Here is a 17,416-nt window from a genome sequence, read left to right as displayed (position 1 = left end):
CTGGTAAGTGATAGTTTTCCTGTTCGCTTATAATGAATAAAAGCAAAGTATTCAACCGATTCAAAGATTTTGTGATACTATCTGATGGATGGATTCTTGATTTTTCAGACTACAGATTTTTTGCATCACTGAAAATGCACTCTCCTAATTTTATAAAGTAGCTGACTATCTAATGGCAAAGCATGATTACCATATATTACATATGATAGAATTGAATAAAAATCCAAAACTTGTCATTTAAAAATATTGTCATTTTCTTATTTTTTCTGACACACAATTAGTACTTGGATTGCAAAACTATTTTTTATATAAAATTATTATGTCCATAAATGTACTTGGTTCAATTGCAGTGATCTCCTCAAAACTCCAAAACTATAAAAATCCACAGGAAAATGTAAATAAATACCCCAAGATAATAAATGCTGACTCTATGTTTTTGTTCGACGAGCTGAATTTAATAAAACTGAAAAGTCACTCTGGTGAGAGTTAATTATTTCTTGGACATAAAATTCAATACTCCATCAGAAAACACCCCTCTTGTGTTCATTTCTCATATGCAGAAAATGAAGTACAACCTAAACCATTTTTTTTTCAAAAAGAACACCAAATCATATAGCCCCCCCCCCACACACACACACAGATACACATGCCAACACTCAAACATGTAAAAAGGCACATGGATATGAATTTCCTTCAATTCCACTCAAAAAACTGCACCATTTTATTCCAAAACTCAAATATCTTCAATGCTATAATTAAAAAAATACATAGCACTGTCAAACAAATCTGTCACAACAAAAGAATGAAAAATGAAAATGACCTTGTGAACAAATGAACCAAATGTTTGACATGAAAGATATGTACTGAGTGATAAGAAACATAGCATAATGATTGCAATCAGTTGTTTTTTTTATATTACTGTGAACCAAAATATATCACCAGTATATATTTTGAATATTATGTCATTTTCAGAACATGTAATTGATTTTTGGCTGGATGGTCACCCATATGGTATTGAAATTTTAAAATGTAGTTACTAAAAATTAATACTGGGATTGAAAATAAACATAATAGCAAGAAGTTGCAGATAGTGGAGCTTTCCCAAGTTAAACACCCAAGCAGTTTGGGCAATACCACGTCTCTTCTTGTATGTCATCGTCTATGATTCCAATACAAGTATAATGGTACCACTTGTCACACATGTCACAGCACACACTAGCAGTGAGGCAACTGTCACCACACTTTCCACATGGCCACTTCATTTTCCTTCTTCTCTTTGTGTGTTCTGAAGAGACTGGTCCAACATTTTGTACGTCAGATGAACATTGTTGATTTGCAGTTGGCTGCTCATGTACATCAACTGTTCTTACCACTTTTGTACTTCCTGAAAAAGATTTTAAAAATAGTCAGTATGTTGTCTACTGCTCAGAAATATTGTTTGTAATATAATCATTATGTTATTTACATTGGAAATTCCTTTACAATGTTAATTAACGGAACAATATACATGCCCATGCAAACAAGATAATTCTGAACAATGCAGTTAGTTATAACTGGAAAGTAGTAAAAAAATTGCAGTACTCAACAAAATGACCTCTTAAAATTACAGTACTTAACAAAATGACCTGCCTACAATAACAGTACTTAACAAAATGACCTAGGTAAGAAATTATTAGAGTAGTCAGTGGTAATAATATTTGTAATGAACAGAAAGTGGCATGTTATATCATTCACTTTCATATGTGAGTGATATACATGTATGTAATTTAGGCCTGCACTTAATTGAATGTAAAATAAAATATGGAGATACATTGGATCTTGAGATTACATATATCAGATGTGGGGGCAAAGCATATATCTGAAGGTACTTTTATATCTCACCACTGATTTCCAGTTATAATTTCAAAACCTATTTTAAAAATTTTATAAAATAATTATTGTAACATGTTGGTAAACTTCATCATTTTAAAACTAACTATTAGCAACTTTTCGCCTTTGATATACAAATTTTGTGATCATAACCAAGAGGATAAGCATACTTCACTCACTTGCACTGATCGATTTTGAAAAAAAAACTAATTAGCTGCTTCAATAAGCTATAACAAAAAAATCAGTCTTAATTTTTACATACTATTACAATTAGCACCCAACTCCCTTTTCACTATCTCAAACAAACTATGCAATAAGACCTATCATAGGAACTTATGGGCAAATTTTCTAAATCACAGGCATTGGAGTGAGACTCAATGCCAATGAACAGTGGAATTTGTTTTCCTACTGTCATTTCACAACTCATTAATAAAGTACAAAAATGCTAATAGTTGATTTAAGTATAATGAAGCAGAAATATGTTCTGATAGAACAAGAGCAATTTTGATCATCTCTGCCAAACACATTGTCAATCTGAATAAACAACTCTGTTGAAATTTTAGAAACCAATTAATTACAAACCATAGCATATGAGGTTTGGACACATTTTTTTTAACAATGGCCATTACTATGCCATCAAAACCTTTGCACTGCACTGTATAGTGACTGGAAGAGTGATCAATAAACTCATTGAATAAAACCAATGTAAAAAACATGTTAATGTAACTTTCCATGCAGAGAACAATGATGTTAAAATGTCTTTTAAACTACAACAGTATGTCTTACCACCCAACATTTCTGGTCTACTTATGTTGGTAGCTGATAATATCTTTTCTCTGAGAATTGTACCTAGATGGGACTTTGTAAACTTTGGGGAAAATGTTACTTCATAAGACTTACAAAGAAGTTGCAACTGACTCTTATTGAATGACTTCTTGACAAAGAAAAGTGGATCTGATTTCAGCTCTTCTTGTAACCTCAAATGGGAAGTAGTTTTACTGATGCTTTTGTCTATTATAATGTCATGAAAGGTCATTGCTAGTAAATCTGCATGTCCCCTTTTAAATCTTGAAATACCTTTCCCATCACTTCTAACTTTGATTTGCTTTCTGTGAGCTTCTGTTTTCTTTGTTTTGGTTTCTCTTAAATATTCTTTTCTGAATGAAGCGGAGGACATTTTCATGTATTTATTAATTACCTCTTCAAAAAGTAATGTAATCACATCTTTATCCAGGGCTGAATCGGTCAATGTTTGGATACTGTTGTCTGTCCTACTAGTCATGATACTGTCAGTCACTGCCCTGTCACTGTCTATCACGTCAAGCTTTGCTTTGTCACCGTCACCAATCCCATCAGCCATTGCCTTGTCACCGTCACCATTCCCAACAGCCATTGCCTTGTCACTGTCATTCATTCCATCAGCCATTGCCTTGTCACCGTCACCATTCCCATCAGCCATTGCCTTGTCACCGTCACCAATCCCATCAGCCATTGCCTTGTCACCGTCATCCATTCCATCAGCCATTGCCTTGTCACCGTCACCAATCCCATCAGCCATTGCCTTGTCACTGTCACCATTCCCATCAGCCATTGCCTTGTCACCGTCATTCATTCCATCAGCCATTGCCTTGTCACCGTCACCAATCCCATCAGCCATTGCCTTGTCACCGTCATCCATTCCATCAGCCATTGCCTTGTCACTGTCATCCATTCCATCAGCCATTGCCTTGTCACCGTCACCAATCCCATCAGCCATTGCCTTGTCACTGTCACCATTCCCATCAGCCATTGCCTTGTCACCGTCATTCATTCCATCAGCCATTGCCTTGTCACCGTCACCATTCCCATCAGCCATTGCCTTGTCACTGTCACCATTCCCATCAGCCATTGCCTTGTCACCGTCATCCATTCCATCAGCCATTGCCTTGTCACTGTCACCATTCCCATCAGCCATTGCCTTGTCACCGTCACCATTCCCATCAGCCATTGCCTTGTCACCGTCATCCATTCCATCAGCCATTGCCTTGTCACCGTCATCCATTCCATCAGCCATTGCCTTGTCACCGTCATCCATTCCATCAGCCATTGCCTTGTCACCGTCACCATTCCCATCAGCCATTGCCTTGTCACCGTCATCCATTCCATCAGCCATTGCCTTGTCACTGTCACCATTCCATCAGCCATTGCCTTGTCACTGTCATCCATTCCATCAGCCATTGCCTTGTCACTGTCATCCATTCCATCAGCCATTGCCTTGTCACCGTCACCAATCCCATCAGCCATTTGTCCTCTCTGTCGTTGCTCCTAGGGTACTTTCATCTATGCAACAAATATCACAGAAAAGTGATGACCAGTGTTTGAGCAACTCTCCATCTTGTTTTACTTTCTCTGCTATGAACTGGTACATATTTGGACCGTAGATAGAGATATTCTTTTTATTTTCCAATTGCCGAAACACTGCATCTAATTTTTCAAAAAAGTGGAATGTAGCGTCACTTATATTTGTGAGGCCTTGTCTTAGATTCTGTTTTCTCTGTGTTTCTTCCAAGGTCTCTGGTTCCTTGGAATTTATCAAGGAGCTCTCTCTTTGCACTAGATGGTCCAAATACTTCACCCCCATATTCAGTCTCTCCATTTCTTTCACATATTTCTTTTTGTACAATTTGTTGATTACATTTTGCTTTTTCCTGAATTTTAAAGTTGCTATGCACCAACCACCAATATAACGAATTTTCCCTCTCCCACTTTCAGATCCTTTGAATTGCTTTACTTCTTCACTGCAGGCCTCGAGTGATTTTTCTTTGATTGGTTCAACTTGCTTTTGAATAACTTTTGCTCTTATATGCTTTGCTAAACAAAATCAGGGCTCGACATAAGCGCTAGCCCACTAGCCCGAGGCTAGTAAATTTTCAAGAGGACTAGTAAAAATGTCTCCGGAGGTAGTCCTGCGGACTATCAATTTTCAAGTTCCGTAGTTGTCCAGGAAAGTTTATCGCTACAAAACTAATGGGACGCCGGGCCACTCATTCGTTAAGAATGAACCAAGCCTCGATCATTTTATATAAAAATAAACTAACTTTTACCCAAACAAATTGGACAGTGAAACAGTGAAGCAAACTTTATTGATCACCAACTTAAAATGAAACAGTTTACCTGCTACGGAGAATCAAATTGTACTGTACACGCCATAGTAACATTGCCCCGGGAAACATGGCTCAACGCTGAGCATCAAACGGAATTGTCTGCACGTCGTGTATTTTGGTTTGCTTGAAGCTCATCACTTCGCCTAAAAACATGAGCAACCCCACAATTTCGTTCAAACACTGTATCCTTGCCTTTCAAAGAAGATTTTTCTCAAGATTTCTTCAGGGGCATTCCCAAACAACACCTCCGATAGTTCGTAGCCAGCTTGACCCTGCTTTAGAATGCCTCCACATGCTGACCTCCATATATAGTCAAGACCCCCTAGCTTGATTGAAGCTGATCTTAAAAAGAGCCATCTAGCTTGCCAAAACAGTGCTATGGCAAGTTGCTACTGCTTGTACAGGTGAGGGAATTCCTCACCGATAATAACTTGGTGCTAGCAACTTATTGTTTTGCCATTTTAGTAGAAAAGTGTAAATTTTGGGGCAATAATAGTGAAGTGAACCTTAAAACAGTAGTGAAAAAACAACGTATGAAATGAGTGTATCAGACTGTTGTATCCAATCACTTCTGGGAGTCATCGGTTATTTTTGTGCTAATCACATTTTGTTACCAGTAACTGGCAAAAACTCATAAAAGACACAAGCACATGAAATGGTAAAATGCAACATTTTTACTATTAAAAACAAAATTTTTCACAAACCATTATTACAAATGAGAGGTCCTCCCCACAAGCTGGTCAATTTTAAAATGTGATATATGTCAAAAACATGAAGGCACTCCACAGGAACATTTGTGAATGGCTGTATGAATTTCAGTTCTGGAGAAACAAATCTGTCCCCATTATGAACAAACATGTTGTTTGCAAATTAATGGCGCAAAACCTGAGCTATGAAGAATTTTCCAACAAATTCATTCCTACGTCTGATTTTATTCTTGATGGTAATAGGCTATTTTCATGACCTCTCCTCCTACACAGGACATTTCATTCGGGTTATTTTTGTGGTTTATACATGATTCAAAGTTAAACATTTTGCAGTGAGCAAATGTGCTAGTCTTGCATGAAAGTTAGTTATTGGGTTTAAAAAACCTTTGCGACAAAAAATATGAGAGTGGTCATATACACCTCTTTACAACATGAGAGCAACATTTGGCTTTGCTTGAGCAGGACTGGTAGATTTCATTTAGGACTACTAAAAATGAACTGCTACTAGTCCTTCGGGCTAGTGGATGATTTGACCTTACGTCGAGCCCTGAAAATGCAGCTCGGAAGTGATTGCTTGATGGCTTGTCATCTTGAAAGAGCACGCCCACACTATGCCTGTACTCACTACTTTGTAAAATCATTGCGATTTCTTTAAACATGAGGGTTGTGTTTTTGTTACATACTTTTCCCTGATCATGAGATGGTATCGACTTCTTCACTACCATCCTGAATTTCTGCCATAATTCAGAACAGAAATCCTTTGTTTTTTCTCTTTCACGGCAAAGATACGACAGGTTTTCATTCAGTGCATGTTGTTCGTCTGTCATAGGTTGAGCATAGCCGTTACTTCTGAAAAACTCTTGATTTGGAAAGATTGTATCAGGAGGTATATCATCGTGATTTGATGTGGTTTGGATAACTCCATCCTTGTTGTCATCATTATTTGATTTACTGGTGCTTTCTGAATGCTGCTCATCTAAGTCTATCATTAGTCTGTAAAGTTCCTCTTCTTCAAGTTGCTCCATATCTTCTACCTGATGATCATAATGTACATTTCCACCAATATTTGGAATTTCTTGTTGGCAGCATGCCAAATCCTCCTCTTCAGCAATGGTTGCACTGTTGTAGAACTGGTATTTAAAAGGAGGGTGGCTTGACAATAACCCTGGCTTGAAGTTCAGCACCCTGAGCCCTTTCTTGCTTCTTGCTCTACCTAGAGCAACACCTATTTGGCCTTCTGAAGTCATATTTTTGCAATTGACTTCAACTCTTTCAAGAGACATGCCTTGTGCTCTATGCACTGTCATTGCAAACGACAATTTGAGAGGGATTTGTTTCCTACAGGCCAAAACTTGTTGCACCAGTGGGCAATACACATCAAAATCATGCCTGGTCAGAGTTACTAATCTGTCAATTGTGTGAAAATTCACTGTTACTGCATCAGACTGTAAACCAATAACTTGACCCTGAAGACCATTGAACAAGTTGTCAGATAGATTTGCAATCAAAATCACAGGTGCACCCACCTTAAGATGTAATGTCTTCGAAACCGGAGAAGTTGACAAGCGTTTTATATCACCAGTATCATTTGCCTTGTAGGCCTTCAGTTGACCTGAATAGAAAAAAGTAAAAATGTTAAAGCCCCAGTATTTCTCATTATGACCATTTTTCATCATCAAAAAGTTCCTGTTTTTCAAATGAAATATTACCATAACAGTTATCATTCCTTTAGTTATTATTATTTATTTACCTATTTCATGAATTTTTCACTAACTCAGTGTTTATAATTGATATTTTATGTAGGTTACAGGACAACATCGAGGAAAAAAGTACAGGATCCATCACATCTGATGAATTGTGGAATAAGTATAAAGAAAACACTAAGAGTACTCAAGATGTGAATGCAGTCCATGAAGGCAGAACCCTGAGAAAGCTATTTCCATGGATGGCTGTATCAACCAAGAGGGACAAAGCTAAAAAGAAAAGAGTTAGATTATACAAAGGGATAGGGTGGAAATCAACCACATTACAAGACACAGACAGTGGAACATACAAGCTTGATGAAATAAGGCAGTACATTCCTGATACAGTTATTATTCTACCCAGGAGCAGAAATGACTGTATTGAATTTGCAATACAATCAGGTATTGTGTGTAATGGAAATATGGTACTCAAGCATGTCCAGGTGTATGAGGACCACTGGCAACTGAGTGTCAGAGGAAAAGCTGTCGATCTTAACAGCATTGATATCGACCCTAAGCTGAATAAACTGAACAAAATGACCCTAAAAGATATTGCATCTGTGGTTGACAAAGTGAAAATCTGTAAAGGGTATTCTTCTAAAAACACAAAACAAAACATGAATCAAGATTCTCTGAAGAATCACTCAAAGTGTATTCCTGAACGCATTTGTGAAAAAGGTGATGAGAATTCCATGCGAAAAGTGTTGCGGCATATAACCTGTGCTCAAATATTATCTTGGCGTTCCCCCACCGAGACATGCCGTTGCTGTCAGAATGGTTGTAAACCATCCAATACTACACAGTGTGAACGACAGTCACCACAAGAGACAGCACTGCCAGCAGACCAAAGCATGGAAATGCAGGATACCCTTCATCTTGATGAAGAAGACCATGAAGATCTGAAAGAAATACTTAACAAAGTGTTCAAAGATGCACCACAACAAATGAAGCTTTTACTTCAAAGTCAATATGATGCTATCTCATGCAAAATGCCCTCTCAAAGGCGATGGAATAGGGAAGTTATCAGCTTGTGTTTGAACCTTTGGGTTAGAAGCCCAAAGTCATACCAGGATCTGAAAGATAGCAAAATGTTAATATTACCATCAGGAAGACAGCTAGCACGATACAAAAACAAAGTACCACAGTCACCTGGGATCAATGATGAAATGTTCAAATGGATGTATTTGGCAGCAAAAGAAGCCAATGTACCTAAACATGGTTGGGCTGGTGGCCTCATCCATGATGAAACCAAGATTCAACAGGACTTAGTGATGTCAATGAGAGGTGGACAACCAAAGTTGATTGGATGGGTAGATGTTGGAGAAGAAGCTTTTGACCTACAGATCCTGAAAGAGGGAAAAGTAACCCGCAAACTTGCTACAGAAGTGATCCAGTTTATATTTATGGGACACAGTGGTTTTCGTTTTCCTGTTTGCCATTTTCCTACTTCAGGAATCAAGGCATCTGAACTCCACATTATCATATGGGACATAATAGCCAAACTACATGACTGGTCATTCACAGTAGAATACATCATGCAAGATGGAGGTGAAGAGAATCGGCAGTTTATAAAGTCCAACTTCCCATCATCTCCACTGGAAGCAAGTTACTGCAGCCCAAATTTGATTTTTCCCATAAGTGACATCATCCATGTCCAGGACTTCTCCCATGATGTGAAAAAACTAAGGAACAGTGTCATGAGCAGTGGGCATGAGAAAGGCATGCACACTAGATTGCTGACATATGGTGGGCAAGAAATAACGTGGGACCACTGGAAGAGTGCAGTCACTTGGGACAGAGAAGTGAACAGCAGACCAATATACCACAAGATAACAGATACACATTTGGCTCCAAATAATGCTGAAAAAAAATGAGAAATCATCTGGCAGAAGACATGCTGAATAGTGAGATGCTCCATTTAATGGAAACATTCAAGTCAAACTTGCCACAATGTAACTATCTTGATGGAACAATTGCTTTTTTGAGACAAACAAGTGCACTAATATCAGTCTTTCGCGACAGAAGACCAGTGAAATCAATGCTGGATGACAGAATCAAAGCCCTGAAAAGGGTTCAGCAATGGTTTAAAGCATGGCGGAACCAAACACTTGCAGATGACAGTGTACAGCCAGGTAAACGATCGAAGTGTCTGCCATCAACGGAGTGTCTTGATGACTTGGACTCGTTGATACTGGGATTCCTTGGGTGTGTGAAAGACACTTAACGAACTATCCAACCAGTCAGATAATACCCGCCCGGTTTAACTCTGACATTGTAGAGAATCATTTCTGCCAGGAAAGGGGGTTCCATAATGGCAACCTGACCAACCCAAACTATGCAACATACTGTGCAACTGTCAATGCAGTCATACTGGGCCAAACTTCTATTTCTAGAGGAAGGAAGTCAAACGCCGGGCTGTCAACTGCAAAGCCATTCAACTTTTATGTTGACAATGAGAGAAATAAGAAGAATTAAGCTTCTTGTAATGATAGCCTTCACATTGCGTTTCATAGCAGCCAGGACACATGGATGATTAATAGTTGCCCAAATGATAATTCTTTATGTTAAAGTTGGTTTTGCTTTGTGTTGCTCTCTGGTACATGCAGCTAGAGTTTCCATTTGTTCAAGGGCTTGTCAACAGAACATGCAGACAAAAAAGATCATACTTATTGTTGAAAATCAAGTCAAGACTTCAATTGACCATTTCCCCCTCAATCTCAAGACTAAAACAAAGCCAGATTCTACAGGAAAGGAAACAATGTGTGACAATCAAATTCTGCACATTACATGTCAATTACATTGTATTTCGTATGTCAACGTTGTTACCCTCGTGTTAACTATTTGATGGTCCTTGATAAGAATAGACGCAACAGTAGCATACAGACTATGTTTGGGGCGATGTGCAGCGCCTTGGAAAATTTGTTCTGATAGGATACAACATTCATGCACCTGGCTTGCACCTGTTTCAATAGTGAGTTGACAATGGAATTGACCAATGAGTAACAGCCTTGTGAGACTGCTTCACATCAGCCCGTATGTTGACTGGGCTATTTTACTAATTTGACAAACAAAACAGAAGATAGTTCACACATTGTACTGACCAAATTAAATAAATTACCAAAAGTTACACCTGTTCTTTCTAGAAGATCATACATACCTTCCATTGCCATCAGATGTTTGGCATTACAGAGCTCAACATCGTAATTCAAGGCAAATAATTTGACTGGTTGTGGGCCTGGTGGCAACTGACGTTGAAGACGAGTCAGAAGCTGTGTAATGTTGTCATTGATTTTTCCTTGGCTGCAGAAGTGGACTGCCTCAATCAGATCACCTATCGGTAGAAATTATACCAAAACACTGATTTCATGTATATTTGCAGTAAACTTTTAGTCATTTACTTTACATATCCTTCCACAAATGCCGTGTCACGACAATACGAGTGGGAAACATAATCCTGTTGTTTAAAACTGTTTTGAATAATGAAGTATTGCACTATCAGAGGTATTTCTTGTTTATTTTGTGTATTTTTCTTACAACTGTACCTGCAGCTGAAGGGTTTCACTCCCATACAATTATGTGTATGATCAAGTGCTACAAACTAACTTCAGATTAGGCTCTTAAGTGTAATAAGTCTTTATATTTTTAAATGTACAATGTTCATGTATCAATTCTAGAATAGATTTACTGTGTGAAGCACGTCTAAGCATATGTGAAGCATAGAAAGAATGAATTAAGCTAATACCTGGTATATTTCACTTTTAGAACTGAGGCAATGTAAAAAGAGAAAAGCAAAGAACCAGCAAAAGTAAATACCAGGCCTAACTGTACATTTGAGATTAATCAGATTGATAGTTTTAATGCAGAAACTGTAGTTGAACAAAAATACAGAAAAATAGGTACAAGCCGTCGCTTATGACATGTAAATGTAGTAGGTAAACTTACGCTCACTTTGTCTGTATATTTTAGTCAAAACATAGTGGTGGGGTATTAGGAGTCTGAACTGCTCAATTTCAATAATCATTTTCCCTGGATCTCCATATTTCATGTTAGGGACTGGCTTTAATTGGTACAGGTCACCACTGAGCACAACTTGCATGCCTCCAAAAGGAAGGTTTGACTGTCTTACCATCCTACATACTGTCTCAATCTGAAACAGAAATATTAAATGGATAGATCAACAAGCAAAATTTTTGTCTAAATTTGCTGTACGGCAGGCTGTTACAAAATACAAGTCATTTTCACCAACCAGATTCATGTGATTTTGCTAAATCAAAGTAAACGACTGGATCTATAGGGTTTCCTCAACTCCTTCCATTTGTTTAATGGAACACATTGGTGCTTCTAGGACAGGTCTAAACCATTATTGTATATGTACAATCTCTGTTGACAAGGCCTACTGATGAATAGTTTAAAACTATGGTAACAGATAAAATGCCCTACCGGTATATGGTGTAAAGAGATGGTTGATTCCCAAAAGAACAAACTGTTGTCTAGTTTCCATGTAATAAATGGACGCTCAAAGCAAAAAAAAAAAGATGTGAATATACTGTCAATCGTCAAAATGTTAGGTCAACAGTGCTCATACCTGTACAACAATGGTTTAGACGTACTAAAAAGTGCCAATCTTTGGTGCGTTCTCCGTGATTCAAATGCATGGAGTTGAAGAATCCCTGTAGATCTACTCGTTTTCTTGCAGTCTAGGTGAAATCATGTGACTTGTGGTTTGTGGAAACGACTTGTTTGGGTAAAAACCTCCCCTAAGGTAAATTTCAACAAAAAATATGCTTGCCCATCCGTCCCTTTAAATTTGACGTTGGACATGATATTTAGTCTAAATAGTATGATTTTGTTTTGCTTTTCAAGTTTAATGCAAAAGTGGATGATGGACAGTTTCCTCAAGAAAATGCACCAAAATTTACATGCTATTATTAGTTCATCTAAAGAGCGATACTGTTTAAAATATATAACCATAATATTCTTATCGACTACTATTGTAATAAAACTGTCGTGATCACATGGACAAATATCCATCATGCTATGATAACAATGACACTGGGTATTTCGTGAATATCGTGACTGTAAACAAGTAAACAAAAATTTGAGAAATAAAGGACCAATGTCACTGAACCTGTGTACGCGCATAACAAAAACTGACTACTGTGCGGTTACTGTACTTCAGCCATTTTAGTTCAAATGATGTATGTATATTATGAATTTTAAAAATAACAGTCCAGCATTTCTGAAGCAAATCATTTGATAAGATAATAAAACGTACGCCAGCAAAATAATTGAAATAATATGTCAATGATATGATCTAATATAACAATAGCTAGCTATTCTGTAGACTAGCGTACGGGTCTGTTTGTTCTCGGCGTTATACGGCGCCTAGCCGAGTATGGCGATAGAGTCCGGCGTTGACTTCGCCGCCTCCCTCTCGCCAAACTCGTAGGGCTAGCCTAGGCCTCGGCCAATAACACACAGACAGAGTGATAGAGGGACCGTGCACAGACTAAATATGCAGGGGCAGTAGCTCTTCTAGTATAACTACGCTACGTACACTTACCTGAAGAAAGGTTTGAGCCGACATCATTGAGATTTCATCAATAAAAAGTAACTCAGTGTTGAGAATATTATCTTTGACTTTTTTCATGTCTAGATTTTGTGTTATCCTTTCCACAAGCTCTTCGTCGTTGAAGCGACCATCCATTAAACCAAAACATCTGTGTACTGTCTGTCCTCGAAACAAAAGACTGGCTGCCATACCAGTTGTGGCTGTCATGGCACATCGGCGTCTACCACTTGCAATTCGCCTTATTAGGGCTGTTTTACCTGTTCCAGCCTGGCCCAGAATAAGTATATTGTGGCCTTTCAATATTGAGTTTATTATTTGCCCCTCCATTGCCTCGGCAGCGTGTTCAGATCCCGCCATGCTGACATTAGCGGTTGGGGGTCACGGGGTCACTCGTCCACTCGCAAAGGCTTTCGGGAGTAAAAAAGCTATTCAAAATGGCGGAGTGGCAATGCAATTGCGATTATTCGCCGGACAGTTAATTATCGCCCATAACTGGCAGATTTGAAAGAAATGCTGTAACCAGCGTAAAGATTTGAAAGTTTGAAGGTATTTCCGACCGGTCGATGTAATTTTTTTGAGGTAGATGCTTTATTTCGTTTGTTTCGGGCCACCGGTCGTTTTTCCGCGTCATACCTTGGTATTGTTATACAGTACCGAGGTTCGGCCTCGGCCTCACGGTGCATGCAGTGTCCGTCACTTCCCATCCGACGACGATCTAGGAAACATTCCGTACGCCTGTGGGCAGTCTGAGTCGGGTACATTTAACCCATAGACAGTGGAGCAGTGGTTTAACAAAAAAGATAGTTTCAGCAAGTATTAACAGACACACAGCTTTAGTATAATGGCTGGTGCTCTTTCAATCAAGTCAGGTGATATATGGGAGCCAATGGGGCGTCAGCAACCAATCTAGCAGCCCGATATCTACATAAACATATTAAAAGTAGCGACTTTCAAGAGCTAGTAGGGAGGGGTAAACACACATAATTTTCGGAAAATTTCCATCCAAGCAGACTTTGTCGCTGAGTAACAGTGCCGTGACAACGTAACGACGTGAACGCTCAATGTTTGATATACTCACAGTGATATGCTTTAATAAAGTTTACTTCACACACGGTTGACGTCATTGGATGGCCATAGCATAGCGCCTTTAAGCGGTGCAGAAAATATGGAACGAATGACTAGGCCTACCGAGAATACAAACACTTCTATCAGACACGCAACGATTTGACATCTGATATTCGACCCATTTCAATTTTCTATAGTAACTGGCCATTCTATGAATGTAATTTGTACATGTCAGACAATTAGCATATTGTCAAGAAACGGCGAATTGTACAAGGAAGTAGCTGGCTGAATGTGACCTTACACGACCTTTGATCGTATTGTTGTATACACCCAGTCAGATCGTACACACCTGTACTTGCTGTACTTGCTGACGTGACGCGTCACCAAGGCTAAATGATTCAATACGGATTTCAGATTTTTTTTTAATTCCGTAAACATGTATCGTGCCCAGTACTGTTCGGTTGTTATTGACGTGCTTATGTCTGTAATAATGGAAACTGTAGCAACCTACCTGTTTTTAGGTTATTGTAGTGGAGACGGCCGACGGTGTACAGATGCCGTCCTCTTCAAGGGCGGCCATTTTGTGAATTTCATCACAACGTAATTGCGCCATCTACGTCGATATCAGGTTTTCGGTAAAGTCGCTGTCAACGACAATCAGCGGCAAGAGAATGTTAACGTTGGAAAACAATTTCCTTTGTCTACTTTTACAGGAAAGCAAAAATTAACAAACAAATAAATAATAAATAAATAAATAAATAATGTAAGAGAAAACGGATTGTATTAGAATTAAAATATTTAGCTAAACAATACATGAACCATTGAAGATGCACTTTAGTCAGTGCTTTATTTATTTATTTATTTATTTGTTTATTTATTTATTTATTTATTTATTTATTTATTTATTTATTTATTTATTTATTTATTCGTTTGTTTATTAATTTCTTTATATATATGCCCAGGTATTCCTGTGTTTTCCCGGCATGGTAGTTTTGCAGTTGCGCAATGCATTTAAGCAGTGCCAAAACATTCAAGAGCTGTCCTGTAGCTATAAGTTTGTATACTAGGTGTAAAATACGGTGGCTCCTACACGTCAGTGGAATTATATTACCTTGAAAAATAAACTATTCATTTTCTAGACAATATCTTTAATAGTTATGAGATTTTATCCCCCCCCCCCTCCAAGTTACATTTATTTCATTATGGAGGATATAACTCTGTTTTTGAAGGACTAAACTTCATCATTTTGACAGTACAACTTTAATTTTAGTGGGCCCAACTTATATTACGACAACGAAACTCTAATTCTGGTGGACAAAACTCTAATGATGGCATACAAAACTCTCTAACTTTTGTGGGTACTACTCGGACATACGTTTGCCTAATTTTATTTTCAAGGTACAAGTACTTTCAATTCTTCAAAAAACTTCTATTCTTTTATATGTAAACTTTTGATATTTTGTAAGAAGTTATGCTTCACAAGCATTAAAATTTAATATTTAAGGAAATCTTACCTTTTTGCATTTTACAATAGTAAGTTTTAAATACTAAAAAAAAACTTATTTCAGTTGACTGACCATGTTATCCGTGATGAGACTTTTTTGCATTTTGGAGAGTAAACTTTACATAGATATATTAATAGCTGTGTGATGCATTCAAAACTCTGAATTCTTTGAAAATATACTAGGCAAGGAAAATATAATTTTCACAAGCCAACTTTAGTTTTTCCAACGCTGAACTTATAATATTTTGCGTACATCCTTTTCCTTCCCGAAATAATTTTTTATTTCTCTAAAGAAATATGTTGGTGTTCGAGATGAAAAGGTTATCTATATTAAATGAAAGTCTTTTATTTCAAAAACGAATGTATTTATTTATTAAGGAATTATTTCATTTTTTAATGAAAATTATTGTTTCCTGAGTGAAAATTTTCTTTTATATCAAATTTTAAAATTCTAGTCACTCAACTTTTTGAGGGTGCCATGTCTATACTGGCTGACTCTTTTTGTGAGGGCGCTGTTTCAGGACTCCACGTGCAAACTTTCTGTTGGGGTGACAAAATATGTTTCGAGACAGCAAAATACTATTTTCTTCGCGGCGGAAGTGACGTTATCCCACAATTCCCATATTAGAGGACGTTTCAGAGGTACACAAACTCAACAAACGGATGAGATGGCTATCACATGCTGCCCGAAGCAGGTTCTAGTTCACCTCACTGACAGTTGACAAGATAGCCCTGCTAAAGGGCCATATTAAGTGCTGTCAGTCATAGCAAGAGTGTAAAAAATAAATAAAACTCACGATTAGGAATACTGTTGACAATAATTAAATACTTCTGTCATTTGAATAGTACCCTACCATACTCGAGTCTTGAATGATGATCACTTTTCATGACAAATTCACGTAATTGTATTGTATAGACCTTGTTATTAATAAAGTTATGATTACTAATATTTTGATGCCCATGTTGGATTGTACTGTAAACAAGTAGACATTTAGTATGAATAACATAGGGTTATGTCCTTTTACCAAGTTTATTCGCAATTATAAATTTCTATTTTTTCACCGAAGAATTTCCAGAAAAATCAGCATTTGACATCTTGTCTTCCGTTTTTCTAGGTCTACTACTTGTTTTAATTTGGTCAGCATTTTCCTGATAAAACACTGAAGCCTTCTACAAAATGTCTTAGAGATGTCTTACGCCATGCTTTTTTCTTTCACACAACATGAAACGATTGATCGTACGCGTGTTGTTGAACTTTTAACAAGGTAGCATAGCAGTCTCTATTTTTAGCTGGACTGACTTAAAATTCTTTATTAATTGCTGCCGATGACACAAACATTGATCTCGGAGATGCCATTGAAATATCGATTCAAATTTCAATTTTGTATTTTTTACTCATCAACTTAAGTTTCAGGAACTAGGCAATTTAAAGTACGGGTATATCACACTACAGCGACCACTATGCATGAACTAAATATTCTGTTCACACATTACAGCACTGGACGAGATAACTGATACGTCTTGCATCTAGCGAAGTGTGTGATGAAAGCTATGGTTTCGGCGATGTAGGAGAGTAATAATTATTAAAATGATCAAAATGACATATCAGACAAAGCCAAGGCGAATCTGATACCACATTCGGGTGGAACTGAGAGAGAGAGAGAGAGAGAGAGGAGAGAGAGAGAGAGAGAGAGAGAGAGAGAGAGATAGTGAGAGAGAGAGAGAGCTATTATTCTATTCTGTGGAATAAGGAGCAGCCTCAGTAGAAATAGACGAGCTATAAATTTCTTGAAGGTCATGTTTTGAAGAAAACG

The 17,416-nt window shown here is 37.6% G+C and overlaps 3 protein-coding genes across 4 annotated transcripts in view; all 3 read right to left on the bottom strand.

Annotated features, from left to right (window-relative positions):
* LOC139123566 (uncharacterized) overlaps nucleotides 1-17,416 on the bottom strand; it is a 101,603-nt gene that overhangs the window by 31,426 nt on the left and 52,761 nt on the right. The gene's annotated exons all lie outside the window — the stretch shown is intronic.
* Nucleotides 1-17,416, bottom strand: part of LOC139123811 (uncharacterized) — a 133,457-nt gene that overhangs the window by 68,147 nt on the left and 47,894 nt on the right. The gene's annotated exons all lie outside the window — the stretch shown is intronic.
* Nucleotides 698-13,369, bottom strand: LOC139123564 (uncharacterized). 2 transcript variants are annotated; one of them, XM_070689733.1, is made up of 5 exons: nucleotides 13,025-13,369; nucleotides 11,404-11,608; nucleotides 10,619-10,792; nucleotides 7,246-7,331; nucleotides 698-1,384 (listed from the first exon to the last, which is right to left on the bottom strand). In XM_070689733.1, the coding sequence occupies exons 1-5, from the start codon at nucleotides 13,358-13,360 to the stop codon at nucleotides 1,367-1,369; spliced, it is 819 nt and encodes a 272-aa protein (XP_070545834.1). In that variant the 5' UTR covers nucleotides 13,361-13,369; the 3' UTR covers nucleotides 698-1,366. The 2 variants fall into 2 exon arrangements, with proteins under 2 accessions (XP_070545834.1, XP_070545835.1); XM_070689734.1 differs by having other exon boundaries at nucleotides 11,410-11,608.

The sequence above is a fragment of the Ptychodera flava genome (assembly GCF_041260155.1).
Source record: "Ptychodera flava strain L36383 chromosome 23 unlocalized genomic scaffold, AS_Pfla_20210202 Scaffold_23__1_contigs__length_28996876_pilon, whole genome shotgun sequence".
Taxonomy (NCBI): domain Eukaryota; kingdom Metazoa; phylum Hemichordata; class Enteropneusta; family Ptychoderidae; genus Ptychodera; species Ptychodera flava.
Note: the sequence above shows the minus strand (reverse complement) of the source record. Positions and strands in the feature narration are given on the sequence as shown.